This window comes from Juglans regia, chromosome 15 (genome assembly GCF_001411555.2).
Source record: "Juglans regia cultivar Chandler chromosome 15, Walnut 2.0, whole genome shotgun sequence".
Taxonomy (NCBI): Eukaryota; Viridiplantae; Streptophyta; class Magnoliopsida; order Fagales; family Juglandaceae; genus Juglans; species Juglans regia.
The window spans coordinates 655,480-683,320 of record NC_049915.1 but is presented as its reverse complement, the minus strand read 5'-3'; the positions used below and the strand labels follow the sequence as shown (position 1 = coordinate 683,320).

General features: G+C 35.2%; 3 protein-coding genes across 4 annotated transcripts; 2 read left to right on the top strand and 1 right to left on the bottom strand.

The window, feature by feature from the left end:
• Positions 1–1,936: 1,936 nt before the first annotated feature.
• Positions 1,937–7,560, top strand: LOC108981166 (polyadenylate-binding protein 3-like). Its single transcript, XM_018952251.2, has 7 exons — positions 1,937–2,412; positions 3,452–4,230; positions 4,406–4,483; positions 4,592–4,681; positions 5,617–5,910; positions 6,423–6,647; positions 7,051–7,560. Exons 1-7 carry the CDS (start codon positions 2,166–2,168, stop codon positions 7,273–7,275), a joined length of 1,938 nt encoding a protein of 645 aa, XP_018807796.2. The 5' UTR covers positions 1,937–2,165; the 3' UTR covers positions 7,276–7,560.
• Positions 7,561–15,973: 8,413 nt separating this feature from the next.
• On the top strand, positions 15,974–19,605 carry LOC108981170 (putative laccase-9). The gene is made up of 7 exons (XM_018952257.2): positions 15,974–16,232; positions 16,320–16,471; positions 17,136–17,380; positions 17,578–17,703; positions 17,791–18,385; positions 18,567–18,925; positions 19,168–19,605. The coding sequence occupies exons 1-7, from the start codon at positions 16,062–16,064 to the stop codon at positions 19,365–19,367; spliced, it is 1,848 nt and encodes a 615-aa protein (XP_018807802.2). The 5' UTR covers positions 15,974–16,061; the 3' UTR covers positions 19,368–19,605.
• Positions 19,546–27,396, bottom strand: LOC108981171. 2 transcript variants are annotated; one of them, XM_035685915.1, is made up of 9 exons: positions 27,188–27,395; positions 26,648–26,699; positions 25,786–25,859; positions 25,176–25,277; positions 23,608–23,751; positions 22,758–22,809; positions 21,548–21,621; positions 20,114–20,203; positions 19,546–19,904 (listed from the first exon to the last, which is right to left on the bottom strand). In XM_035685915.1, the coding sequence occupies exons 1-9, from the start codon at positions 27,310–27,312 to the stop codon at positions 19,856–19,858; spliced, it is 762 nt and encodes a 253-aa protein (XP_035541808.1). In that variant the 5' UTR covers positions 27,313–27,395; the 3' UTR covers positions 19,546–19,855. The 2 variants fall into 2 exon arrangements, with proteins under 2 accessions (XP_035541808.1, XP_035541809.1); XM_035685916.1 differs by having other exon boundaries at positions 19,573–19,899; positions 27,188–27,396.
• Between the last annotated feature and the right edge of the window lie 445 nt (positions 27,397–27,841).

Below are 27,841 nucleotides of genomic sequence, written 5' to 3'. Positions count from 1 at the left end.
ATTATACAAAAAAATTATGTTATGAGATTTTTACTTACTGCTGCTCCAAGAATTGAACATCACGGACTGTAGCTAGCAATGTTGATTTGCTTATGTCACTGAATCTTGACCACATACATACATAAATGAAAAAAGCTACGTCCACCACTTGACCATCTCACTTGAAGTGGCATGATTTAATAGATTAAAAAATTTCGTCTTATTCAAGTGAAAAAGTAAATCTGCTCCATTCTCTCTTTCGTCTTCTTCAAACCCCCCTCTCCCAAAAACGTCTCTCCCTTGTAAAATTTGTAGCTTCTATCAACAACAGCAAACCACCAATCGCTAGATCTGCTCTCATTTTTCTATTGTTTTTATCTTTTTCAAGCCTCAATCCCTTTTGAAAACGTCTCTCCCTTGTTTTCGTCGTCTCTATCAACAATGGCAAATCACCAATCGCTAGATATGCTCTCCTTTCTCCTTTGTTTTTTTCTTTTTTAAATTAAAAAAGTCATTGTGTCATACCATGTCAAGCGATATCTACGAGCGGGAGTAATGGTTGGTGGCTGTAGAACTATCCAACATAAATAAATCTAGTGTCCTTGGGAGTATAACTAACAATGATGCAAGTGATTTTACATGCTCTATTTATGACGTTGATTCCAAATCCAGCCTCCAAGTACGAGTATAAAGTCAATGACCATCTATTGCTTTTGAGTATTGAAGAAGTGCCTATAGATTTCATCCTTCAACCAAAGGGAGGGACTTCATGCATGCATTATCACTTGACCAATCAATTATGTGAGAAGATTGTTATTTTGCATCATATAATACGCCATGCCAAAGTTCCTGCAACCATAATCCCAATGGCTTTGCTACAATGTTCTTTTCCTAGTCCTTGGGCAGTTTGAGAATATTACGGGCATGGAGAAAATTATTCTTTTATGGACAGTAACGTAGTATCTAAGGTATGTGTGAGAATTTAAAATTCATTATATGGTTTTGAATTTTAAAATACCTATGAATAAACCAATGCAAAACTCGTGACATTATATTTTTCTCCATCCCAAACATCTTCGCCATGTAATCTATGCATGCAAGTTTGCAACCTGTCTTACGTGTTGCATGTATTTTGCTCACTTTTAAGAGACATGTTATAGTTACAAAAATATCTTATAAAAATAAATCTACGTATAAATTGATATGACTTTATATGATATTTTAGATCTAATTTGTAATAAAAATAATTTTATAGTCTAATGTATTATATCAAACCATATTAGTTTATAAATTTTTTTTTGTATAATTTTTTTTTTTGCTTAAATATTTTTCCGCTTTTAATTTCACCAATTGAATATTTAAAAGAATTATGCTATTTACTAATCTACTATGTGACAAAGCACTCAATATACCCATATACTTCTATATAAATTGTTAGGACGGACTTTTATATAAATTGATGGTTCTTATTTTATTTTTTTCTTAATTTTGGGCTTTTAAAATCATTTACATGACTTAAATGATAGAATTTAATTTATAAAATTTAAAATTTATTTTTAAAATTAAAATTATGAAACGTAAGCACTTTAGATATATTCTATGATAATCAATTTTTTTTTCTTTTAAACAAATTTGCCTCATAAGAAAAATTAGAAGAAAATAACAGAAAATAACCCAATATTTGAGATATATATTGTCGATTTGTTTCCTTAATAACTAAGAACTGTAGAATATATTAGTCAATTTGTTTTATAAATTATAGACGCAAAAAAACAAGAAAAGTGGGGCCGCGCGACAACTTGGGGGGACAAGTTCAATGGTCGAATTCCACGTCGTCATGTCCACGTGTGCATCCTCAAATGCTAAGTAGTTCGAAACGAACCCAGTGGATTCAACTCTCTCTCTCTCACACTCACGTATAAAATGCCTTCGCCACCTTCCTTCCCCTCTCGCTCCGCCTCTCTCACACTCCAACTCCAGAGAAAATTAAAAATAAAAAAAATAAAAGAAAAAGAGAACTCCTTACAGCATTAGGAGACGGAAACCCTAGTTTTTCCTTCCCTATATAATATATTCGATCAGAAACCAAATTCTTCCCAACTAATACTCTCTGTTTTCTTTTGTTTTGTTTTGTGATTTTCCACTGAAAAACTTATTTTTTTTTCGGAATTTTTTCTGAGATACCAATGGCGGCTGATATTTCCGCTCCGTCTACGTCAACGTCTCAGCCGCCTCCGTCCCCTGAGGCGGCTATTGGGGTTCCCGCCAACCTGGCGCTGTACGTGGGGGATCTGGACCCGAGCGTGGACGAGGGGCAACTTTTCGATTTGTTCGGCCAGGTGGCTACTGTTGTGTCCATTAGGGTTTTCAGGGATCATACTCGGGCGTCCTCTCTCGGCTACGCTTATGTCAATTACGCCCACCCTCATGAGGGTACGTACTACGGCGCTGTTTGACCACCCGTTGCCTCTGTTCTCAGATTTAATTCTTTTATTTTCAGTCGGACTATTTACATAGACATGTGCGTGTATTTGTATATGTAGATACAGACGGTTATACATAGAGTACGTGTATGTGTGCGCTCGCATTGGTATTTGTTGATTACTCTTTTCTGCCGTGTGTGTGTTTGAGTGTATCTTTGCGCGTGCGAGAGACAGTGATTTTCAATTCTCAGGGCCTTTGTTTAAGTATATGGTTTATGTTTCTGTTTTTGTTTTTTAGTTTTTGATATATTTTAGTATATTCTACGATTACATCGTTAAGTGTGATTTTTAGGAGGACGTCTTTTGGGTTTCGAGTCTAGGAGAGAGGCATACATATAAAGTGGATTCTGCCTAAATTTTTGCAGTGATCAATTTTGTGGAACTCATTTTATGTATGTCTTTTTGTCTCTTAAGTCGTAGAGTTCGAGCAGGAATTTTAAGGGATACAAATGTTTGAATTTTTTTTTGAAGCAGTAGTAATCAATTTTTGTTTGCTTTTTATGGACAATAAACTGATTAAGATAGGTAAAGGAAATCTTGGCATGTTTGATTTTTATATCTTCTTTATATTAAAGAGATATTTCAGTAAATGTGATGAGATCTGATGATAGTGGTATTAGCACCATTTGCTTGATAGTTATCCTGTGTACTTCGGCCACAGCTATTTACTTGTTTTAATAATATTTCATTATACTTATAAAAAAATATTAGTGCTATTTGCTTCACTTTTTTCTGACCTCATTTCAGTCAAGTGCCAGCATTTCCCATCTCTTCCACAATTGTGAAACAAACTTAATTGACTGCTGAGTTTGTGAATGAGTTCTAGTGAATTCTCAATGTAATGCAAGGAAAGTATGGTGTTTGGTTTATTATGTGTCTCTTTGAGAATATGCTTGTCTAGATTCGTATATGTATGTATAATTATAAATGAGTATGCATGAATATATGTAGGTATGAATTATCATTGCTTGTTTGTACTTAAATCGCAGCTGCTCGTGCTCTGGAACGTTTGAATTATACTCTTATCAACGGGAAACCTATCAGGATTATGTATTCTCATCGAGATTCTACTATTCGAAGAAGTGGATATGCTAATGTTTTCATTAAGAACCTGGACACATCAATAGATAACAAGGCATTGCACGACACTTTTGCTGTCTTTGGGACTGTCCTTTCTTCCAAGGTGGTTGTTGATAGCAATGGTCAGTCAAAAGGTCATGGATATGTACAATTTGAAAATGAGGAATCTGCACAAAATGCAATTAAACAATTGAATGGCATGCTGATAAATGATAAAAAAGTCTATGTTGGACTTTTTGTTCGCCGTGATGAAAGGACTGAAGCAACTGGATTGCCAAAGTTTACTAATGTTTATGTGAAAAATTTGCCCGAAAAAACTACTAATGAAGACCTCAAGAAACTTTTTAGCTCCTATGGTACGATCACCAGTGCAGTTGTTATGACAGACACAAATGGGAAGTCCAAATGTTTTGGTTTTGTGAACTTCCAGAGCCCAGATGATGCTGCTGTTGCAGTTGAGAAGTTGAATGGGGCCACTGCTTTTGATGACAAGGTTTTATTTGTGGGGAGGGCTCAAAGTAGAGGGGAAAGGGAGGCAGAGTTGAAGGAAAAATTTGAACAGGAAAGAATCAGTAGATACGAAAAATCTCAAGGTGCTAATTTATATTTGAAAAATCTTGATGACAATGTAAATGATGACAAGCTGAAGGAATTATTCTCCGAGTTTGGAACAATAACATCATGCAAGGTATATCTTTAGCTTCAAGTGGAGTGATTTTGCCCCCTTCTTTCTGTACTGGTCCTTAGTAAGACTTGTTTAAGAGCCAATTAATGTTAAATGTCTTCTTTAGATAAACAATTATAATAAATGTTTCCTGTTGTAAATTTTTGTTTGGCTTTGTTTTTTCATATGAATCTTTTAGGTCATGGTTGATTCCCAAGGTCACAGCAAGGGATATGGCTTTGTGGCATTTTCCTCTCCACAGGAAGCTGCTAAAGCTGTGAGTTATTGATTCTTTTTCTAGGCCACTTGGCAGACCCTGCTTTTGCATATAGTGCTGACCCATTTTTTCTCTCATGCATGCCTTCTCTTCTTATTTCTTCTTCAGCTGGAAGAAATGAATGGAAAGATGATAGGGCGGAAACCTCTGTACGTTGCTGTGGCCCAGCGTAAAGAAGACAGAAAAGCTCAGCTTCAGGTGATTCTTCTGCATATTTTGATGGTTATCTAGAAAATGTAATTTGTCAGTTTGAAGTGCAGCTGTTTCTTTCTTAATTGTGTGGACATTTGATGCAAATGTTTTAATAAGGTTTGAACCAATCTAGTTTAGTTATAAGCTGAAAAGGCGGGTTTCTACTTCTTGAGTTTGCAGTTAATGCCTTGCAGTCTTTTGTTGTTATTATTACACAACTGGCGCTGGACATACTGGAATTGCTGAGGACTAATTTGGAAATTTAATATTAAATCTCTGCTGCATTTCCTTAAGAAAAATAGACATATATAAAAGAAAAGAAAAAGAAACGTGTAAGTCATAGACTTCACCTGCAATATAGTAATTTAGATAGCCTTCTTTTTTTATTCTGTGTGGGTTGCAAATAACAAGTTGTTAGTGCTGGATATAGCTTTCAGGCGTGGATTTTTGGAACCCAGAATTTTTGGCCAAGGTGTTTTGGACTAGGACAGACAGATACTTGTAAGATTAAAATTTTGTCTTAAATTGATAACGTTCATGGATTTTCTTCACATGGCTAAAAAGAATTTCCTTCTCATAACTATCCAAAAGTTTACCATTCATTTCTACATGCTTACAAATATTTTCACTGTATGTCTTCTGTCTGGAAGTCTCGAAACTTAGCAAGTAAATGTCTGATAAATTTTAAAATCTGATTAGAATTTTGCCTCTCAAATGGCTCCTTTCCCGTACACCAACAAGAATAGGGTGGAGGGTAGGTCCATAGGTTAATGACCTTGTGGGTGTTTTGTGAATTTGAAAAAGGAACAAAGAATTTGGCTCTCATTTGTATCATGATGGGTAGTAGTTGGTGCCATTGCTTAAATTCTCATTTTGTCATATGTGTCATAGCTTATCGACAATAACATATGTATGTATATATACATATATCTCCCTTCTAGGCACATTTTTCTCAAATCCGAACACATAGTGGGATGGCACAGATGCCTGCAGGAATTGCAGGATTTCATCCTGGGGTGCCTAGATTTTCCCCACAACATTTGTATTTTGGTCAAGGCAATCCTGGTCTGCTACCCCCTCAGCCTTATGGCTTCCAGCAGCAACTCTTCCACGGAATGCGACCGGGTATTGCTCCAAACTTTATGATGCCATACCACCTTCAACGGCAAGGCCAGCCAGGGCAGCAAATGGGTGTGCGGCGAGTTGGAAACCTTCAACAGGTGCAGCAGCAGCAGGTGATATAACTAACCTTCTTTATTTTCATTACTGCTCATTCTGGTTTCATCGCATTTTATAGTTGTCTATATGATTCCAAGGCCACATTGATGTAGAGTTGCCATGAACAATTTGTTTTTTTATTTGAATACCAAAATCTTTCACAGGGGCTTTGAGAATGCAAGATTCTCTGGCTAAAAATATAAGGCAATCTACAACTAGGCACTTGCTTGATAGGAATCAAATGACTAAATTATGAATATTGACTTAATTTTTTATTTTAATTTAAAGTATTCTTGATATGGTTATATAAAATTTGAAGTTTTTCCAATTCAATTTTTTGTCGCATTATTTTTCATTGCCCAAATTTTCTGTATGTGCTTTTTGATGGCTTTACATATAGTTTTGTAACTTGCTACCCTTGTAATCATGATGTAGCCCATGATAAATAGATTATGCAATGACTAGAACCTTTATGGTGTACTAATTTATCTTTTATCTCTGATATTCTTCATCCACTTCTCAATTTCAGTTAATGCATCATAACCCTCACCAAGGCTTTCGATATGTGGGAAGTTCTCGAACTGGCATGGATGCATCTGTGGTTTCTCAAGGTGTTATAGGGCCTGTGATGTCTTTGCCTTTTGATGGTTTGGGGAGGCCAGCAACTCCTATTGACATCCAACGACCTGGGCATGTGCATACTTCAGCACTTCTATCTGCTCTGGCTTCTGCTAGTCCAGAGAATCAGCGAGCGGTATGTTATTTTTTCTTTTGATGCAGTGATTATGAGATATGATTTCGTAAGGATCTTTGTTTGAGTCGCTGATGGTTAGTTGTAGCTTATGATCGCCATCATCTTTTCGGTGTCTATATTGTGTAGTGCCCTTGTATTAGGGTTTGTGCTTTTCTTTTGGTTAAGACCAGAGATTGATTTTAAGCACCCCTGTGCTATCCATAGAGAGATCGATTTTGTCAATCATCTGAAAAGGCCATAATGGTCCAAAATAAAGAGTTATCAATGAGAACATGGTTATTACTTGTAAATCAGGGACATCAAATAAGATGTTGAACTTGATTGTGACCATCATACTTGTAGAGAATATTATTTAGTAATCTGTGGAAAGCATGATTGTAGTTAATGTTTCTTGAAATCACAGATGCTGGGAGAACAACTATATCCCCATGTGGAGCAGCTTGAGCCCAACAATGCTGCAAAGGTGACAGGGATGTTGCTGGAGATGGACAAGTCTGAGGTAATCCATCTCCTTGAGTCTCCAGATGCCCTGAAGCAGAAGGTGGCCGAGGCAATGGAAGTCCTCCATAAAGCTGCCTCGGAGTCCAGTGTTAGTGATCGGCTTGGTTCCTTGGCACTGAATGACTGAAGGTGTCAATTGTTTATGAGGTTTTCTTTGAGATTATTGTTTATTTTGTGGGAGGTCCTGTTACTCACATCACTCCAAATGTAACACTCGGGTAACACCATTGACGTAAAAAAAATATTGATATACTTGTCACATTAATTATTAAAAAAAAAAAAAAGGATTGACGATCACGCCAATGGTTTTACCCGAGTGTTAAAAATAATTTTTTTTTTTTTTTTTTGTTGGGCGAGGTTACATGTTGCAACTTGATTGCAAACATTTTTTAAAGTCCTGAACTTTTTGGGATTTGTCAGTATTTTCTTTTTTCTTTAGACTTTTATCATCATCTCTTTCTCTCTTTCCTGCCTTGTCTGCAATTCAGAGGAAATATAAGGTAACAACCATTCACAAAGTGCGTGATTGGTCAAGTGTTCAAGGCTAGGTTAGGCTAAGCTAAGCATAAAGGTTAAAATATACTCGATGGTAGTTTTATATAAAGGTTATCACTTCACCTCCTCCAACATATCGTCGAAAGCTTTTGGACCGAAAGTGTACTATAATTCTCCTCTGATATGATCGCTGTGCTCTGAATCGAGGTATTCCTTCCAATCGCTTTGAATCGTCCTGCGATGGCACCAAAATCGGTCATTGCTAGCGTATTCATTAGTTTTTTTATTTTTTATTTTTTTGGCGATTCTGGTAGTGGGGTTCCATGGAGGCCGGTTGGTTGATTATTGGAGGAGAATTGCAGGACATGTGGAAGGCCCATGAATTCCTGAGCGCACGCCTTCCGGACGGATTGCTATTGGGTTGCAGACCACAAACAACCACTTGTTAAATATCTTTCTCTTCTGCTGCTGCTTCACCCAAGAGAAACTTCATTAATCATCAATGAGAGAGAGAGAGAGAGAGAGAGAGATACCTTCATTGCAGAGCATTGAACTGCAATGAAGATTGTCGACATCGCGGGCATAGATGTTCTCTACGCAAGGCTCTGCTTTTTTTCTATTTTGCCGCCAATTTCGGGGATTTGAAATTGTGGGTTTAGCCTTTAGGGCCTTAGGCTTCGAGAGCTTTTGGAACTGTCTTGCCACCAATCCGTACGCCACAAAGCCCAACCTAAGCCCAAATACTTGTTTCGAGTTAAATCCATATATAGAAGGAAAATTCGCCCTTATACAACTTTTTCTTTCGACAGTGATAAGACCTCGTTTATTTTTTCGAATGAGATAGATAAATTAAAATAAAAATTAAAAATTAAATAAAATATTTTTAAAATATATTTTTTTAATATTATTTTTATTTTAAAATTTAAAAAAATTGAATTATATATTTTATTTTGTATGAAAATTTAAAAAAATTATAATGAAGAGATGAGATGAAAATGATTGTAAAAACAAACGAGGGCTTAAGTTTAAGAATCTATGGCTATTAAAATCAGATTTCTCAATCTTAGATTCTTAACCTAACTCGTTTAAATAATCTCAATGTTATATTGAATTGATTTGAACAATATCCGTTTTATTCATTTTAAACTCTTTCAATAAAGTTGGTCGAGTTGACTCAAATATTTAATCTTATATAATCAACAAAGCACATATATTGCAATCATAATTCGTATCCGTCACCGTAATTAACAAATATTATTGACTTTCGAAAGGATAAAAAGTTATATATATATATATATATATATATAGATTTTTTCTTTGTGGTCTTAGAAACATTAATCTAATATTGCCTTTCTCCTCAACACTTCAACCAAGCTAGCAATCCTCAAGCTATGATTCACTTGCTTTTGTCCCTCATTCTTTTTTTCTTGTTGGATAAGGATATTGAATGTCAAATAGGACAATGAGATTGTTGTTTAGATAATGAGATGAGACGTAATTTCTATCCATTTGATTTTTTTTTTACTTCATGATTAAAAAAGTATTTTTTAATAAATTTATGATTTCTTTTAAAAAATTTAAATGTTTTAAAAAAGAGTCTTGCTAGGTACTAGGGGTGGCTCCCTCGCCGCTGCCTGAATCCTTCTCCGCTTCCGCCATGGGATGGGGTTTTTTCTGCTGGGATAGCTGACTGGCAGCAGATCCTCAAGATCTGCGTCTGGCTTAAGTGATGGGGTCACACCACCCAGATATCATAATATATATATAACTACGCATGAAACGACGTCGTTTCATGCCTGGGTTAATTAGAAATGAAATCCCCCCCCCCCTGATTCCCTCCCTCGCTCACTCTCGGACTCTCACTTCTCTCATCTCTGTCTCTGCTGCTGACCCAGCTCAACTCATCCTCCTCTCTCTGAGTTTCCGGCGCCGCACCCAGCTACCAGCATCTCCTTCAACGTCGTTGTGCGCATCCAGTCCCTTTCTCTACATCTCACCGAAGATCCGAATCCCGAACTCGAAGGTAAGAAACTCAAACTCTATCCTATTTTATTTTGTTGTGATTTATATTTTTAATAGAGATTGGAGGAAGGATGGGGTTTATCGGAGATGGAGGATGGGATTTTTGTGAATTGTGTGCTGTGGAGCTTAGATTGTGCATGTGTTTTGGTTTGAAATTTGAATGAGTCCGTGAAATGCATGTGAATTGTGTTTGTTTTCTCATTTCTGTAATTATTTCGGATTGGATTGGAATTGATTGTGTAATTAATTCGGATTGGAACCCCTAAATTAATTTAGGGCTCAAATCCGAAACCCTAAATTAATTTAGGGGTTTCAATCTTTGAAACCCCTAAATTAATTTAGGGTTTTCAAATATTGGAACCCCTAAATTAATTTAGGGCTCAATGTATAAAGAAGAAATTGCATGCCATTAAAATCTGGAAATTAACTTTGTGTGTGTATATATTATCCTCTAATACCCTATTCTAGACTAGTAATGCTAGATATAATTTATACAAGTATACTAAGGATTTTCTTTAAAAAAAATGAGATTCATCATTAAAAAAAAAAATATTATTCTTGTAAGTTTCACATTTACTAATCAAGTTTTTTCTTTAAAAAAAAATACACAAGACTTATCTACTCTAAATATAATTTTTCAACCCATGCATAATACTACATTTTAAAAATTATTTGATGTTATATTAAGAGATGAAGATTTTTTTTAAAAAAATAAATAAATAAAAAGATGTCATTTCTTCGTTAATATTTTTTAATTTGTTGGATGTGGACTTTTCTACCTTACTTAAATAAAGTTAATTTATTAACAACATATAGTGTATTTGTTGTTAATATACTTTATTACATTTATAACCAAATGATAGTGTGATACTTTTTTTTATTCTACTTTTCTTTTATGTTCATTATATAGTTGTTATGTTTTCTATTATTTCAGATTTCTTGTTTGCTTTAGTTCATGGATATGCCAGCGGATTCGAGTGCGAGCTCTCCTTTTCAGGCCGAGGGCACCCCTACCCCTACCTCTACACCTACCCCTCCTACTCATACCTCTACCCTTAGCCCTACGGCACCTTGCCCCGCCCCCAAGCCCAGCAAGAAACCTGCTTCAATAGTTTGAAGTCATTTCACCAAACTAGAGGGTGGTGACTCAAGTAACCCCCAAGCCAAGTGTAACCATTATGGCAAAATTTATGGATGCCACTATAGGAAACATGGCACCTCACAATTAAAGGTGCACTTAGAAGAGCAATGCAAAAAAAGTCCAATATTAAGATCATTACAAGATAAAAGCCAATCTAGGCTAGAAGTTGGACTTCAAAAAATGGCGGATGGGACTAGTGGGGGTGCAAGTTTGATGGGGTATACTAAGTATGATCCCGATGAGTGTAGAAGACATCTAGCTCGTATGGTCATAATGGACGAGCTACCTTTTCAAATTGTAGACAGGAAAGGGTTCCAAGCGTATTCTCACTACTTGGAACCAAGGTTTAATATTCTCTCTCGCCACACGGTGGCAAAGGATGTAAAAAAGCATTTTTACATTGAAAATGAAAAGTTGAGGGGTCAATTGGCGGATCAATTTGTTTGTCTCACCACTGATACTTGGACATCGATCCAAAATTTTAATTATGTCTTTGACTGTGCATTTTATTGATTGCCATTGGACATTACACAAGAAAATTATAAAATTTTATAAAATCACCGATCATAAGGGTGAGACAGTTGGGAAGGCCTTGGAGGCTTCAATAAAAGAGTGGGGTTTGAGCCGAGTTGTTACAGTCACAGTCGATAATGCCTCGTCTAACGATGTTGCATTAGGACATTTGAAAACTTATCTTAGAGAGGCAAATAAGACACTTATGGGTGGTGAGTGTCTGCATGTGAGATGTGCAGCACATATTCTGAATTTGATTGTCAGTGATGGTTTGAGAGATCTTCATGACTCGATTGCTCGAGTTAGGACTGCTGTGAGATGGGTGAGATCTTCTCCTTCAAGGTTGGAGAAATTCAAGGTTGCTGCGAGATCTGCGGGTCTAACATCTAAGAAGGGTCTTTGTACTGATATGCCTACACGTTGGAACTCAACATTTCTGATGTTGGAGGCGGCTCAAGAATATAGGCTGGCATTTGCATTATTGGGTGATGAAGACATCCAATATGTAAAATATTTTGATGATCACGGGGGATTGGGGAAACCCGTAGCTGATGATTGGGAAATTGTAACTATTTTTGTAGAGTTTTTGAGGCTTTTTTACGATATCACCACGAGGCTATCTGGAACTTTGTACCCTACATCCAATGTTGTATGCCAGCAAATATATAAGGTAAAAGAATAATTAGATGACATGGTCGCGGGTGGTCACATTAGGCTGCGGGAGATGGCATTGATTATGAGGTCAAAGTACGACAAGTATTGGGGAGATTTAACTAGGCCTAATATTTTGTTATATGTAGCTGTCGTCTTTGACCCGGGGTATAAGTTGGATGACATGATATTTGGATTGGGCTTTGCGTACGGGCAAGTATGGGCGGAGCTTATTGCAGCAAGGGTTCGGGAAACCCTTACTAGATTATTTGATGAGTTTTCCACCCTGCGGGGTGGTAATATTGCGGCACCTACATCTACCCCCTCAGCCTCAGGCTCACAGTTTCCTGAAGTCGAGAGTGGGAAAATGCGTAGATTGGAGTGGGGTGAGAGGTATGAGCAGACCCCCTTCCTCCGGACTTCTGTAGAGGCTCAGTCAGAGTAGACAGATACTTAGCAGCAGAGATTCTACCATTTTCACAAGATTTCGATATATTAAGTTGGTGGAAGGTGAATGCTGTGAAGTATCTCATCCTTGGAGAGATAGCCCGCACACTTTTGGCCATCCCTGTTAGCACAGTAGCCTCAGAGTCGGCCTTTAGCACCAGAGGACGTGTATTAGATTCATTTCGGAGTTCATTAGCTCCTACTACTGTGGAGACTTTGATTTGCACGCAGAATTGGATCAAGGGAACTCCAATTCATGTTCCGGATGTTCTTGAGTATGAGGAGGCTGACGTCGAGGAGGAGGGTGATGATCAGTCTGGATCTGGTATTTATTCTAATTTCTTATTTTCATTTATTTATTTTCATTTAATTGATATTCATTAATTTCATTTCAAATTTAATACTTATAGTGATACATGAGACGGCGTCTACGGCTACCTCCGATGCAGTATGACTTTTGTATTGGACTCACCATTGCCATGGTTTGCATAATTTCTTCCCTAATTGTTTTTTGCATTTAAAACTTTGTTTCATTTTTATAACTTTTTAATTCTAATTTGTTTTATTTTTAACTTATTAATATTTCAGGTTTTTTGACTTATTAACTTTTATTTTTAACTTATTGATTTTCAGTCTCACAGCAATCGACATTCGACACAACTCAGTGAACTCACAACTACGGCTCCACCCCAAAATTAATTTTCTTAATTTACAATTATTGTAATGTTGCTACAATAGTTAATTATACAATTTGTAATATTTATTTTTTTTAGAAGCGTTTGTAATAGTGTAATAGTTTATTAGTTCTCTTAATTTGTATAATTGTAAACTATTTATTGTAGCATAGTATCTTACTGCCTTAGTGATGAATATTACTTAATTATTTAATAGTTAAAACTTAATATCTACTTATCAAAAAAAAATTATTTCTTTTCTGTTTTTAAATTTATATTTTTTTTAATCTAAATAATGGGCTCAAAGTGGCCCAAAACGAATTTTGGGCCCAAAAACTGATTCTGGGCCATTTAGGGCCCAGAAAAAAGTACTGTGCGGGGGTGCGGACAGGTGGGGGTCCACCCCCGCACCCCGGGCAGCGGACGGGGGAGGGGTGGCCCCGCCCCGTAGGGGGCGGGTATCACCCCTACTAGGTACAAGTAAGTTCGCGTATCCAACCAGGTACCAACGCTTACATAGTTTTTTTTATTGAAAAGAAAAATAAAAGAAGAAAAATTTTAAGAGAATAAGAAAGTTATCTATCTCGCAAAAATGATTTTCGTTTTCATTTCGCATCGTTTTATTAAGCAGATACCTTATATGTCAATATCGGTGTGCGAATTAGTACGTAAACTAGCTTGCAATAAAACTTTTCCTTTAAAAAATACCAAAAAAAAAAAAAGTATATTTTACATTTATAAGTGGAACCCTCGAAATCACCTCTATGTGACCCTAGCAGTTCCCATATATAACCATGAGTTTTGTCTAACTTTCCAAGACATTCGGCTTTAGCTACCAAAATTTCTAACCCTGCCCAATGCAGCTAGCCCCTCGCACATTCGCTTCTATGAATTATATATATATATATATATATATATATATATACATACCGGCAGTGGTTAAACGTGCAAGCACGTTTGCCACGTTTATCTAATTGAAAGAAAAACTCTTGAAAATAATATGTCGAAATCGTAAATAAAGTGTGATTTTCTACATGCAGCACAAAATCTTGAATAATTAAATTAGATGTTAGTTCACAATCATCAAAATTAAAAAAATACATAAGATTGATTAGTAAATAGACTAATTATTATGAGATTTAAATTATGTTAAAATTTTTAATTATTTATATAGTTTTACTCTCTTAAAAATATTTAACAAAATTTCATCATTTATTTAATGATAAAATATTAGTGTTTTATAAATTAAAGTTAATTTTAAATGTATGATATGATATTTATATTTTAATTATCTATTTAAGTTAGTTTATTTTCAATGTTTTAACTTCTACCATTGGATCAAATTTAGAAACTCAAGATGAAGGGTTAGTTAACAAAACCAGAAGACTAAAACCATAATGACAAATCAAATAAGAGTAGCTGACAAAATGCAAATGAAAAAAGTAAAACATAAAAAGTAAGGCTAAAATCGTAATAACACCTAACTACCAAGGGCATTAATGAAATGAAAATGTTAAACAAGAATTACTATTTATTATTGTTCATTACTGTTCATATCTTATAGACGCTTTTAAATATAAGGATATATACACACACACATAGGGAACGACCTCGGGTATGTTAGCCCCAAGATGCACCTAACACAATGATTTAAATAAAAAATTAAAAAAAAAAAGTAAAAAAGTCAGTAATTTATTTGTTTGGAAAAAGAAAAAATGAAGTTAAAGAAAAAAAAAATTAAGATTAAAAAAAAATCTAAACTTCAGCAAAGTATGAGCATTGGTCTGCATCCATATTAGATTATATATTTACTCTTTATATAATAATAAAATATTATTAATTTTTTATTTTAAAAAATGAAACAAAAATAAAGGAAAATGAGTATACTGTCAAAACAAAAATGACATGAAAAATAGACGTCAATTCATGTGTACCGCAGGGCTATTAAGGGCCTTTTGGTAAAATATGATCATTCATTAAATTCTACAAGGGAGCTACATGTTAAATGATCAAGGGTCTTAAGGACCTTTTGGTAAAACACGTCAAATGGTCAAGAGTTTTAAGAGTCTTTTGGTAAAACAGAACTTAACGAAAAAATAACAAAAGTTAACGGAAAAATAATAAAAATTACTATTTACAATCAGATAGCTATTTATTATAATAGAGTAGATATATATATATATATGATTTATTACTATTTTTAAAAATAGAAGGGAACACCAAATATTAATCAACTAGGGATAGAATTATTTAAAAAAAAAAACAAGGGGGCAAAAGTTAATTTTTATAAAGTCTTCTTTATTAATATTGTTTTTTGGAAAATACTAATTGTACTGAAGAAAAATTTATAAAAAATTTAATTCTCTACATGTTAGCTATTGATATGCTAAAAATTATAATTTATAAATTTTAAAAAAATTAATAAAATGAGTTTTATAAGTAAAAGTGTAAGTAAAAATTAGAAGTACACATAGCACTACCATTTTTTTTTTTTTACCATTTTTAAAAACTTTGGCCCATGGGGCAACGTGGTTCTGCCACTAATTTCAATAAATGTTTTAATATTTAAAACTTAAAACATTAATCAGCCTGCTAACTAGAACATATGCAGGCTACCTTGATCCTTCATCTAGTATATATGTATATAAATCTCTAGTTGGTTAGAACAAATAACATTTATTTTCTAGCACCAGAAAATATATAAACTACAAAGGAAAATAAATAAATAAATAAATAAATAATTCCGAAGAAGATCAAAAAGAATTTCTACCTTAATTTCTAGTCCCTCCACCAAACCTTTACAATTACAACCAACATTCATTACTAAAGGTCGTAACGAGAATTCAACACGATTGAAGGGAGAAGTTTCAGTACAACGTAATTGATAATATTATACATAAGCTTGGTCTCCATAAGTCTAAACTGCCTATTTTCCAATTATCAGTACCAGTACTGGTTAGAGCATATTGCATGAGCCTGGCCTCTGCAAGCACGGAAGCAGATCAGGCAGATAGCTTGAGAAGTGAGAAGGGATCCATGGCTCTGACTTCAGGGTTTCTTGGGATCGGCCTTCTCCTCATCATCTGCTGGATGTTACCTGGTTTGGCTCAAGCCAACATGATCCATTACTATGATTTTGTTGTGAGTATCATCTCATCATGCATCTCTCTCTCTCTCTCTCTCTCATAAATGTATCTTGGTATACACTTTACACGTGCGTGCATGCAGCTGAAGGAGATAAACTTTACAAGGTTGTGTAGCAGCAAGAGCTTGTTGGTTGTAAATGAAAGTTTGCCAGGCCCTGTCATTCGTGTAACAAAAGGAGATACTGTTTATGTTAATGTCCATAATCAAGGATCCTATGGTGTTACCATTCATTGGTAAGCTCTCTCTCTCTCTCTCTCTCTCTCTCTCACATCCAATTGGACGAGTCTTGTCAGCACGTGCATGTCTTGTGTAAATTATGGCAAAAGAGTTGAGGATTGATGTGTAGTTATAGCTTAAGGAAGTCATGTAAAGAGGTAGCTCGATCGGTAGATATGCTGCATGCGCTGGAGAAGTCTTAACGATTGACCCTTAGGTGGCAGGTGGGATCAGCAGGATCCTAAACTCTATTTATTAAGAGTTATAATGATATCCCCCACAGTATATTTCACAATAAAATATTATAAAATAAGAATATTTTTGTAAAATAATATTAGTTTTATAAGATATTTTATAAAAATACTGCTTCTTTTAAAACATTATTGTGTAAAATATTATAAAAAGTGATGTGCGTTCATCATTTTTCCTTTAGTAATAATTGTTTTGTTTTAAAAAAAAAAGAGAGAGAATTAATGAATTAAAGAATTGTTACATATAAAAAGATTACATAAAAGTAAACCTACAAACTGATGTGACTTTACGTGATCTGTTAGATCTATTTTACAATAAAAGTAACTTTACAATCTGAGATTCTAAATCAAACAACGTCAGTTTGTAGATTTACTTTTGTATAATTTCTTAATAGTTAAAGTATTTCTCAATTAATTAATTGGAAAACAGGCATGGAGTGCATCAACCAAGGAATCCATGGTCGGACGGTCCAGAGTACATAACACAATGTCCAATAGAGCCATCATCCAATTTTACTTACGAAATCATATTTTCGGATGAGGAAGGCACCCTTTGGTGGCATGCACATAGTGACTGGACCCGAGCTGGTGTCCATGGTGCTATTGTCGTTTTGCCATCCAACAACACAGGTTTCCCCTTTCCCCAGCCTGATGCTGAAGAAATTGTCGTTCTCGGTAAGTAATCCAATTCATGATCTTTTCTTATCACAAATAAAAGATGGTGTGCGCACGGACATGGCCAGACAGAGACATATATAAAACAGTAAATTCATTGTTCTTCATGTGTCTGTTTGTGCACACATGCTCTCTCTGTCTCTGCTCTCCACATGCAAATTATGTTGTGACAGGATGGATATGATTGCATATTGCAGGATCTTGGTATAAGGGTGACGTGAACGCTGAAGTTGCAGAGGACCTCGAAGCTGGGGCCGACACTCCTCGCTCCAATTCTTATATTATCAATGGCCAACCGGGTGATTTCCTCCCTTGCTCTAACCGTACGTGCATGGAAAATTAATACACACCATCCATGATGCCTTTTGCTATAATACATAAATGCAGTCGTTGTTAATGTTGTGTTGCAGAAAGTACATACAAATGGCGAGTGGATTACGGCAAGACTTATCTGCTTCGCTTGGTGAATGCAGCCATGAACGCAGAGCTCTATTTTGCGATTGCTCAACACAGCCTCACGGTGGTAGGAATGGATGGATCATACCTCAAACCTGTTGAAACCGATTTTGTGATGATTTCCCCGGGACAAACAATGGACATTTTGGTCAAAGCAAACCAGCCTCTTGGCCGATATTACATTGCTGCTAGACAATTTGACAGTGCCCGGCCAGATGTCACAGATTACGATCAAACAAATGCCACTGCAATTCTTGAATATTCAGGCAATTACAGTACTTCCTCATCAACACCAATTTTTCCTAGCAGTCTTCCAACGTACCAGGACATCAAATCTGCATTAAACTTCACCAATCGTCTTAGGAGTTTAGCAGATCAAGACCATCCTGTTAATATCCCCATAAACATCACTACTAGAATGTATATCACTGTTACGATGAACAATGTTGTCTTTGACTATGAGGGAGTCTCAAGTAGTGCTCTTTCTTCTGCCTTAAACAACGTCAGCTGGATTAATCAAGATACAGATGTACTGCTTGCCTACTACAGGTACCTCTTTTTTATATTTGGGTCATCTTTCTCATCACTTTTTCTTTCACAATCCAATGAGGGAAAAACTTCAATGTAAGTGGTTTGTTGGGGGAAAAAAATCAGTAGACCGTAATATTGTAATCCTACTGCATTAATGTTTACATCGGATGTTAATTACACAAGTCAACCTTCATTCCAGGAACTTGAGTGGGTTTTACACCACAGATTTTCCAGATTTCCCGCCGAGTTTTTTCAACTTCACAGCCTTGGACGTGCCCGACAATGCCACCGATACCATCCAAGGAACCAAGGTGAAGATGCTTGATTATAATGAAGAGGTGGAGATAGTGTTTCAGGGCACCAATGTGTTTGATGCATCGGAGGATCATCCAATGCACCTGCATGGCTACACCTTTTACGTGGTTGGCTCAGGAGGTGGCAACTTTGATAATGAGACTGACCCAAAAGGCTACAATTTGGTTGATCCACCTAAGATGAATACCGTTTCCGTGCCTAAGAATGGATGGCTTGCTCTTAGATTCAAAGCAAGTAATCCTGGTATGTTTCTTAATTGGTTTTCTTCCACAAAGATACCTCATTGCAATTTCTTTACAATGTGACCTCAAGGCTAAACAAACTTTGTCACTTGATGCACTTGCTCGAAACGTAAGTTTTGATGCATACCTCAGTGGATGAAAATACGTAACATGACACAATCTTAACGTCAAGTTTTTAATAAAGTGTTTACATGGTATGGAAAGTAAATCATAACCTGATTGTGAATGGATAAATTCTTGCAGGAGTATGGCTATGGCACTGTCATTTGGATAGACATCTAAGTTGGGGTATGAACACTGTCTTTATAGTAAGAAATGGTGACACACCAGAGACGAGTATCCGTGAACCACCTCCTTACTTGCCGCCTTGTACGGGTTCATCACCGATTCAGCTCTTACATTTTGACAACTCCAATGAGAATAAATTAAACACGATCAATTAAGTGGAGTACTACCCCTAGATATGGAGTATTAGCTTTATGTATCTAAAAGTACCTCAAGTAGATCTAAATAAAAAGATATGAACTGTAACCCATGAGTTTAATGACTTATCGTTATCATCATTGCCATTGAATAGAAGATGTACACCTGGTGAATTTTGTTCTGTATGAAAGAAGTCAATTGAGAACTCCAAAATGTAACTATGTATGAAAAGTAAGGGACTCGTTTCACAGCTTTAAATTTAGTCGTAGTATGTTGAAACTGAATTCATGGCTTATATTAGCATCAACAAAATTTTTCATAAGAAAAAAAGTATGAAAGGGGAGCAACACAAACGCACACGAAGTAGACAGAGGACCTTTATTGCAGATTACTTTGCTTAACAATGCACCGTCGATGAAATAGATCACCAAGGTTCAAACCCAACAAAGTTCTGCTCAGTCATTTTTGTGCATTCTGATGGGGTTCAAAACCTTCTTGGTTATCAATACTAGTGTTGCACTGTCTCAGCATGAAGTCCATTATACCTGTTTTCTGCCCTAACATGCACAAACACAACGATAATAATTTATCAATTCCAAGACCAGAAAAAAAAAAAAAAAAAAAAAAAACAATAATAACATTATTCATTTATCAATTCAAAACTTTTTGGACAAATGGTGATTTAATTGTTTTAAACCCGATCAGCCGGTCTTATTACTTGCATGTAGAATAACAACTCAAAAGTCCAGCATGTGATTAGACTTGCCTGCTGCCACTACTCAATAAAACAAGGTATGCTGGATCTTGGGGGCTGAGCTGGAACAGCTTCCAAGCAATATAGACACATGTGGTAATGCTAAAATACGGGAGAAAAAAAATATTAGTAACAAATTCAAAATACATTGAAACACCAAGAACAAATTTATGCCCCATGCTGGTGTTAGGATAGCATGGACACTCAAACGATAACATAGAAAAGATGTGGCAAAAGAAAAAACTTCACCCTTTATATCTTAATATGAGTTATATTTTTCTTGTCCACTTGTAAGATTTGTACTGTCATAAGACAAGTGAGTTCTTGTCCATGCTGCTAAAAGCTTTAGTAAAGGAACAATCTGTGATGGTAGTGAAAGCCTAAAATTGAAACATCCATCCATTCATATCCATACGTAGTCAAAAACAATAATGAGTTTCAGCAAAAGTGCAAGGGAACAAGAATGCACTGGCCTCGTTTGTTTTTGCAGATGAGATAAGTTGAGTTAAAAGTTGAATAAAATATTGTTAGAATATATTTTTTTAATATTATTTTTGTTTTGGGATTTGAAAAAGTTGAATTGTTTATTTTATTTTGTATGGAAATTTGAAAAAGTTGTAATAATTAAACGAGATGAGATGAGTTGAGAGGAGTTGTGAAAACAAACGAGTCCTTAGTAAAAACAGACAAAGGTCGGAAGATGAAATGTGGATTTAATACACTAAGATATAGATTCTTAACCAGTCCGGTAAAATGCTGTATGATATCTGTCCTTGAAAAAGATGCACCAATAATTTGGACTGCAGTTTGCAATAATTAAGGTTTATATAATAAGATCTATGCTATATACTACATCAACCCTTAGTGATGCTTATGTTTTTAAATAAGGGTTTTGATGGGCAATACCACATCAATAACATGGGTTGGAAGAGAAATGAGGGTATGACATATAATATTTTCCATATAATAACCATGAATGCTGGAAAAATGAATACAATTGTCTCAAAAACACGGTCATAAACAAAAAGATAGATGTCAAAAATCATTACTTTCAACAAATGCCATGTTGGAGGCATAGAGATGAGCAGTTATGCCAATATAAATGTAGCACATAAAATAGGACTACTTGGTTACTGGTTAGAATCCAATTGATGAACACATTATGAGCAAAGTACGAACAAGAAAAGTGTTCTCATATAGATGCATTTTTATATCAGGAAATTCCAAAATTTTACCTTTGCAATTTACGTAGCTTAATAGAAAATTTTACATTTTAATGTTTGAAAATCCTCATATTGAGTTGTACGAGGCATTTCAGTCAATAAGGTTCCATTAGTAGTCATCAAAGACAGTATCATAACATTACAAACATCATCAAATTGCATGTTTCCATAAGCAGAAAAATCAAAGCACAGCTAACTTTTGAAATCAGGAGTGAAAAATTACCTGCCAAAAGATATCAATAGAATTATCCAAAAGATGGAACTAATCCAATTTGATTCCTTGTAGTAAACCCAAACCTGATATTTAACACAGAAGTTTGAATATGTTGATTATTCAAAAAAGAAAACATAATGATGATATTAAAAAGCCAAGCATGTAAGACACTTTTCAACGTAAATCTTCCGTCACATATTGTTACATTTCATCATCTCACTTTAAAAAGACAAAGGAAGAAAAGAAGAAAAAGATAATTTTAAATTAGAAGAAACTCATCGCAAAGCAAAATAGAATGGACCCGATTCATCCTCTTGACATTCTTAATGGCTTAATTTGGTGGTCCAAGTCAGTCAGATAAGCTGAGCAGAGGTCCATGTTCAACCAACAGCAGAAACACAAAATACATTTTTGCAAGGGGTTAAAAACACACTTGTAAGTTCACTTTGACTCTTTGAGCTTATGCATCATTGTTATGGGGACCTTTTCACCTTTATGGTGCTCTCATAAACACCTGATTGCAACTGTTAAGGATCAAATCTATGCTCAGTTTTAGGAGGCTCAAATTTGAAATACAAATTCAATTAGAAAGTTTCTCTCTATAAGAATTAAATAGAGGATTGAAATCAGGGAACAGGGGTATGAGTCATGGCAATCATAATCAATCACTTGAGCAGCTTAAGATTATTTTACCTTAAGTGAACTTATGAGATTTTTCCTATCCTTCTGCCAAACAAAATTTTTATTTGGATTGTGTTAGAAGAAAGTTTTCAGGAGAATGTTCAACCATCCATAATTGAAGAAGAAAATAAATTTCTATTCCTGAGACCTCTTTTTGGCCAGATATATCTGGAATACATTAATACTTCAAAAAGCTCATCCGTAGGAGCACCCCATATGCGTAGCTTTTACTACTGTTTGCTTCCGAAACAAAAGATAAAGTCCAAACTATACCTTAGAATCAATATTTCTTTTAATAGGTACTTTCTAGAAACTGACACAAGTGGTGCCCAAATTATCATGGAAATATCCATCTTCAGTTCCTAAAGCTGATTCTAGGAACCCAGCATAAAAATCATAGGATGCCTACTAGCAAGATGAAAGTTTCCATCCACAAAGTTACTTTTTGACTTTCTAGCTGTTCCTCACAAGTTAATGGTGACATCAGATGCTTGCAGATAGCAACAAAACTGCAAAGATGAAGGCACTAGGGACATACTGATAAAGCCACAACATTGATATAGAAGTCAATAAGTGTTGCTAGCATCCACCTGCATGCATTTATCAAAATCATTTCATTCATATTACAGATAAATGACCTTCACAAACAGAAACTTGAAGAGGGGACATGTTATGTGCTCACGCATGTACAAATAGCAAAAGCAAAAGTAGAAATTAGCTTTAGCACAAATAGCATCTGCCTCCAAGAACAAGGTGGTGAGTGACCAGACCCATTTATTTGCCCTGAAATTATCATATCTAGTGCTAGGTGTCGTAACCGTACCTTCAACCTCCTAAATGTGCAACAGCAATCTATGCAGTAGGTGAAATACACATTTACTATTGCATCTTAATATCCATCCGCAAGAAGTGGCTTCAGCTAGTGAAAATGACTAGCACGAATGCTACTCAATTCACCACTTTTAAAACTGCCAATTTGGAGTTACTGTTAACAAAAGCCCTAGAAGTTTCATACGTATGGAACAACAACAAAGACATCATAGCCTGAGAATTGACTAAACAAAAACAAAATAAAAAAGCAAAATTAAAGGCAAAAATAAAAATCTTTTTATGTGAGGGTTATGCCATTACAATTAACAGCTACTTATACATGCCCCAAGGAATGTAAAAACATACGCTTCTATCAGGTAATATTAACCCAACGGCTTGCTCGCCTGTATTTTTTAGGTAACAATGTAACATCACACATTCTCAACATAATGTAAAAAGCATGATACAACACATCAAAGAGTATCTTCTCTTGACTTTCATACCAACATTATTTTTTGTGGAATAAACTATTAATGTGGAACTGTTATTCAATGATGATGATGATAAATAGAACTTACGGAGTGAAAAGCTCTTTGCGGAAAGGAGAACCATCAGTTAAGAGAGTATAAAGCAAAGTTCCCGTCATCAAACAACCCAAAGCAACAAAAACGATTCTTAAAGTCACAACAGAAGAGTGCTTCATCTTTTGCTCCATGTTAACCCTATGCAATGAGTGTTTTCAAAATAAAGCAAACATTATGAGTGAAGTAGATAGGCAACCCAAAAATAAACATGTTTACTGAAATATGCAAGTACATTTTCTTCATTGAAAAATAAATCCAGAAGATTACATTACAGCTATTACTCACAGGTTACATATAAAATGTCCTTTCTATTATAGGTAATGAACGTTTATTAGAGAAGAGAAAAACTCAAGTAAACATGGTATTTACAAAAGGATGAACTGAAAACAATGTAAATTTCAAAAGAAAAGGAGGTGGGGATACTACCAAAGATAACTGTCCAATCATACAACAATCTCCAATAGTGATTTTCATTCAACCATTGAAAGATTGACATGGTTGTTCCTCTCTCTGCAAATGACAAAGAGAGGGAAAGGATGCATATAAAAGTAACTATTTTGTCTCTCAAATTTACTTCCCAACTAAAAAGAACATCAACAACCTTATTTGGCATCACCATTGAACTCCAAATAAAGTGAAGACAAATGACCATAAAACTCTCACATTAGACAATTGAGAAGCAAATGATATAGTGACTCACTACTTGGTTTACACATGTTATGCCTTTCCACCAAATTAAAATTCCTCTTGATGAGAATTGAGATTATCCACATTAGGATCTTTTCCAGATCATCTTCTCTGGGAACTTTTATATGCCAGATTCTCTTCCAAGGAAATCACTATACACCCTATAAATATCCTAAAAAAGAACGGACATCAAATTCATCACTACAGTTGAACCTGGATAGGAGAATCGAATATAGGATATTAAAAAGAGGGACTGATTTGAGCACATATCCTAACAACACCTAGGATTACATGGCAGAATCCTTTAGCTATAGAAAGACCATATAAAACTGGCTGCTAAGCATACCAATACTTGGCCATAAGAAACAAAGCATGGAAATAAATCATTTGGCTCAGCATCTCGTAGCACATACATTTCAAAGTCAATCCCCCTATCATCCTTTCCCGCAAACTTAATAAACTTTAGACCTCCCTCAACTAGCCGTAATGCTTATTTATTGATTGCACCCACGAGCCTCTTTACCAAATCTGCCATCTGCCTTCCCATACCTTGCACCAATTATACTGCCATAACCATTTCCCCAACAATATTTGATTAAAGGTACTTAGTTCTCTAATCCCAACCTTCCGATTATAATTGAGAAAATACAACATTTTCAAATCCAGTTAATGATACTAAAAACTATCTCCGATCCCACCCCAAACTAGAAAAGAAAGTAAAATAACTACTAACTCAAATATAGGCAACAAGCTTAAAACTGATGGTATAACCTACCATTTCTTTGTGGCACTAGTGCATAGGTACATATACCTGCAGACAAAATAATATATATCTATATTTACACACACACACACTAGTAGTTTTGTATACATACTTGTCTGTATGCCGCAACAGAACATAATACATGGGATCTTGTAAAGATTCTTGAGACGACAACTTGAGAAATTGCATAAGAATGTAGGCACATGTAGTAATGCTGAAAAACAAAAATAAAGAGAAAAAATTAACAACCAAATTGCGGAAAAACGAGAGATCATAAAAACTCCATACAATGAATGATCAGCCCTCCCATTTGTGCTGACACTGAACTGGATGACACTATAACCGCTGGGTTTCCATTACAAGAGTGCAAGTTCCATGAAAATTATATAATTGATGGTCACGAGCTCATTTACAAGTTTGATACTTCAATAATAACACTGAAGACATGTAAACAACTTAAAACCTTTAAATTTGCAAAAAGGACTCAAAGGCTCATTCCCAACTTTCGCCTTAGATAGCAAACCAAGAAATATCAATAAATTTTGAAAGAGAAATAATGAGCCTGAATCTGCAGTTCTCGTTAAAAAAATACCATAAAAATGAAATGAAATGAAATGTTTCAAAACCACAAAGTGAACAAAATTATTGCATAAATGAAGCGGTCCGAATAACATGATAATGTAAATTTGAGGCTCAACGTCATTTCTTTGGACTCTTGATACCTGCCAAAGCATGCTAGCAGGATTATCCAGAGTATTGCACTGAGCCAGGTAGATTCCTTGTAGAGAACCCATACCTGATATGGTAGATAAGTGCATTAGTTCAAATAAATTATTATTCAACAAGCAAAATTACCTGATTACCTGAGAATTCTAGGTAAGACAATTTCCTTCAACTATAAATAGGAATCTAAGCTATCAGTCAAATCATGCACTCTGCATATTTGGGATTGATGACTAAACTGAGAGGACATAGCAACAAAACAAGAAATGCACGACCCAATCCACTATTTCTGACTTTGAGGTCTTGCCCTCGAATCTTCCACAAACTTCAGTATCTGCAACCATTGGAGGAAAAACCCAGGGCACCAATTCGAAACCAAGAAAAAAATTTGCAGCGAGTGATTGAACAGAATCAATAAACCAGGAGATGAATTGGCAAATTTGAACCAAGGTGAAACAAGATAAATTGATTAAGCAAAGTTCATATCCACACCATCAGATGTCAGATGTCAGATGTCAGAAGTACAACTAGGATAGCACCAATTTGAATCCTCCTCTACTGAATCAACCATGTGCAATATACAGAATAAAAAAAAAGCAACTGAGAGATATTTCCCAGAAAACACTAGACAGGTAACGTTTCATCGCTCTTACTAAAATCATTAATGAAATTTGATGATTTGTACTAATTTTGCTCCCATTAGAAACTTCAACATATTTCTTACCAAACTCAACGATTTTTTCTTTATTGTACTTCCGTTCAAGCTCTCAGTTGGAACTTCAAGAAAAAATATTTAAAATAACAAATACTACGTTTTCAATAAAATATTTTTTTCGAGAAATGAAGATGTGGTAAACATACCGCCAAAGGTACAACGTTGATATAGAAGTCGACCAAGGTTGCTGCCATCCACCTGGATTAAATTTCCAAAAATCGTCTCTTTATTTCGTAATTTTTTGCTCCAATACATGATTTTGATTTTATACTTATATATTTCATTAAAGAACTAGTAGCAATGAAGAAAACAGAACAAGCTAAATAAATTCCATGATGATCTTACACACATGTTAGATGCGTATATATGAAAAGCACATATCAATTTTAGTCTTCTTGAGGCAAAATCTATGAATAAAACCTGTTAAACTGGCAGGAGCAAAAGTGACAACTTTAAACTATCAGGAATCCGACGAATGAAGAGTTGATTAAACAAGAATATGTTGCTATAATGTATGGGATTATCTTATAATGAGAAGCCAAGAGCCCAATCTAGAAACATTAGAGGCCAACCATAGTAAAAACGTTAGCATGAGGGAGGGATCAAAAAGCCAGCTTCTCCACTTCACTACAAGTTATGGCCAATATATTGAGAGAGCGAGAGAGAGAGAGAGAGAGAGAGAGTACGGGGTAAGGAGCTCTTTGCGAAAAGGAAGACCATCGACGAAGATGGTGAAGATGAGAGTGGCCACCATAGCACAGCCCAACACGGCGAAGAGAGTTCTTAGCCCAGTAACCAATGAATTCGCCATTGCTTTTTCCGAAGAGTCGCAGAGCAGAGATAGAAGAAATAGGCGCGCGCGAGTCGATTGTGAAGTTCGTGGGATGGTTAAATTCCCCCCCGTCGCCTTTTAAAGCATGGACACGAGTGCACCACGTCCCCAGAAAAATAATAGGATGCTGGAAATGATATTTGCATGAATAATTTTCTCTCCAATCACTACACATTGTACACGTTTCACACCTTTTAAAAAAATGTAGAAAAAATTATTAAATATAAAATATAAAAATATTTTTATTCTCCGTCGATATCAATGATAAGATAGCATGATTCCCATAATAATGTACGGAAAAATATTGACAACATAGAGCAAAAAGTGCATTTTTTTTCAAATAGAAAAATAATTTAGAGAAAACATATTTGCAATCTTGAATTGTACAACCGTTGCGTAATTATTTTGAAAAAAATAAATAAAATATAGAATCCATATGAAAAAAATTAATTTTTTAATAGTAGATCCCACTCTTTTTTAAAGCGATTATGTAGCGTTTATGTATTTC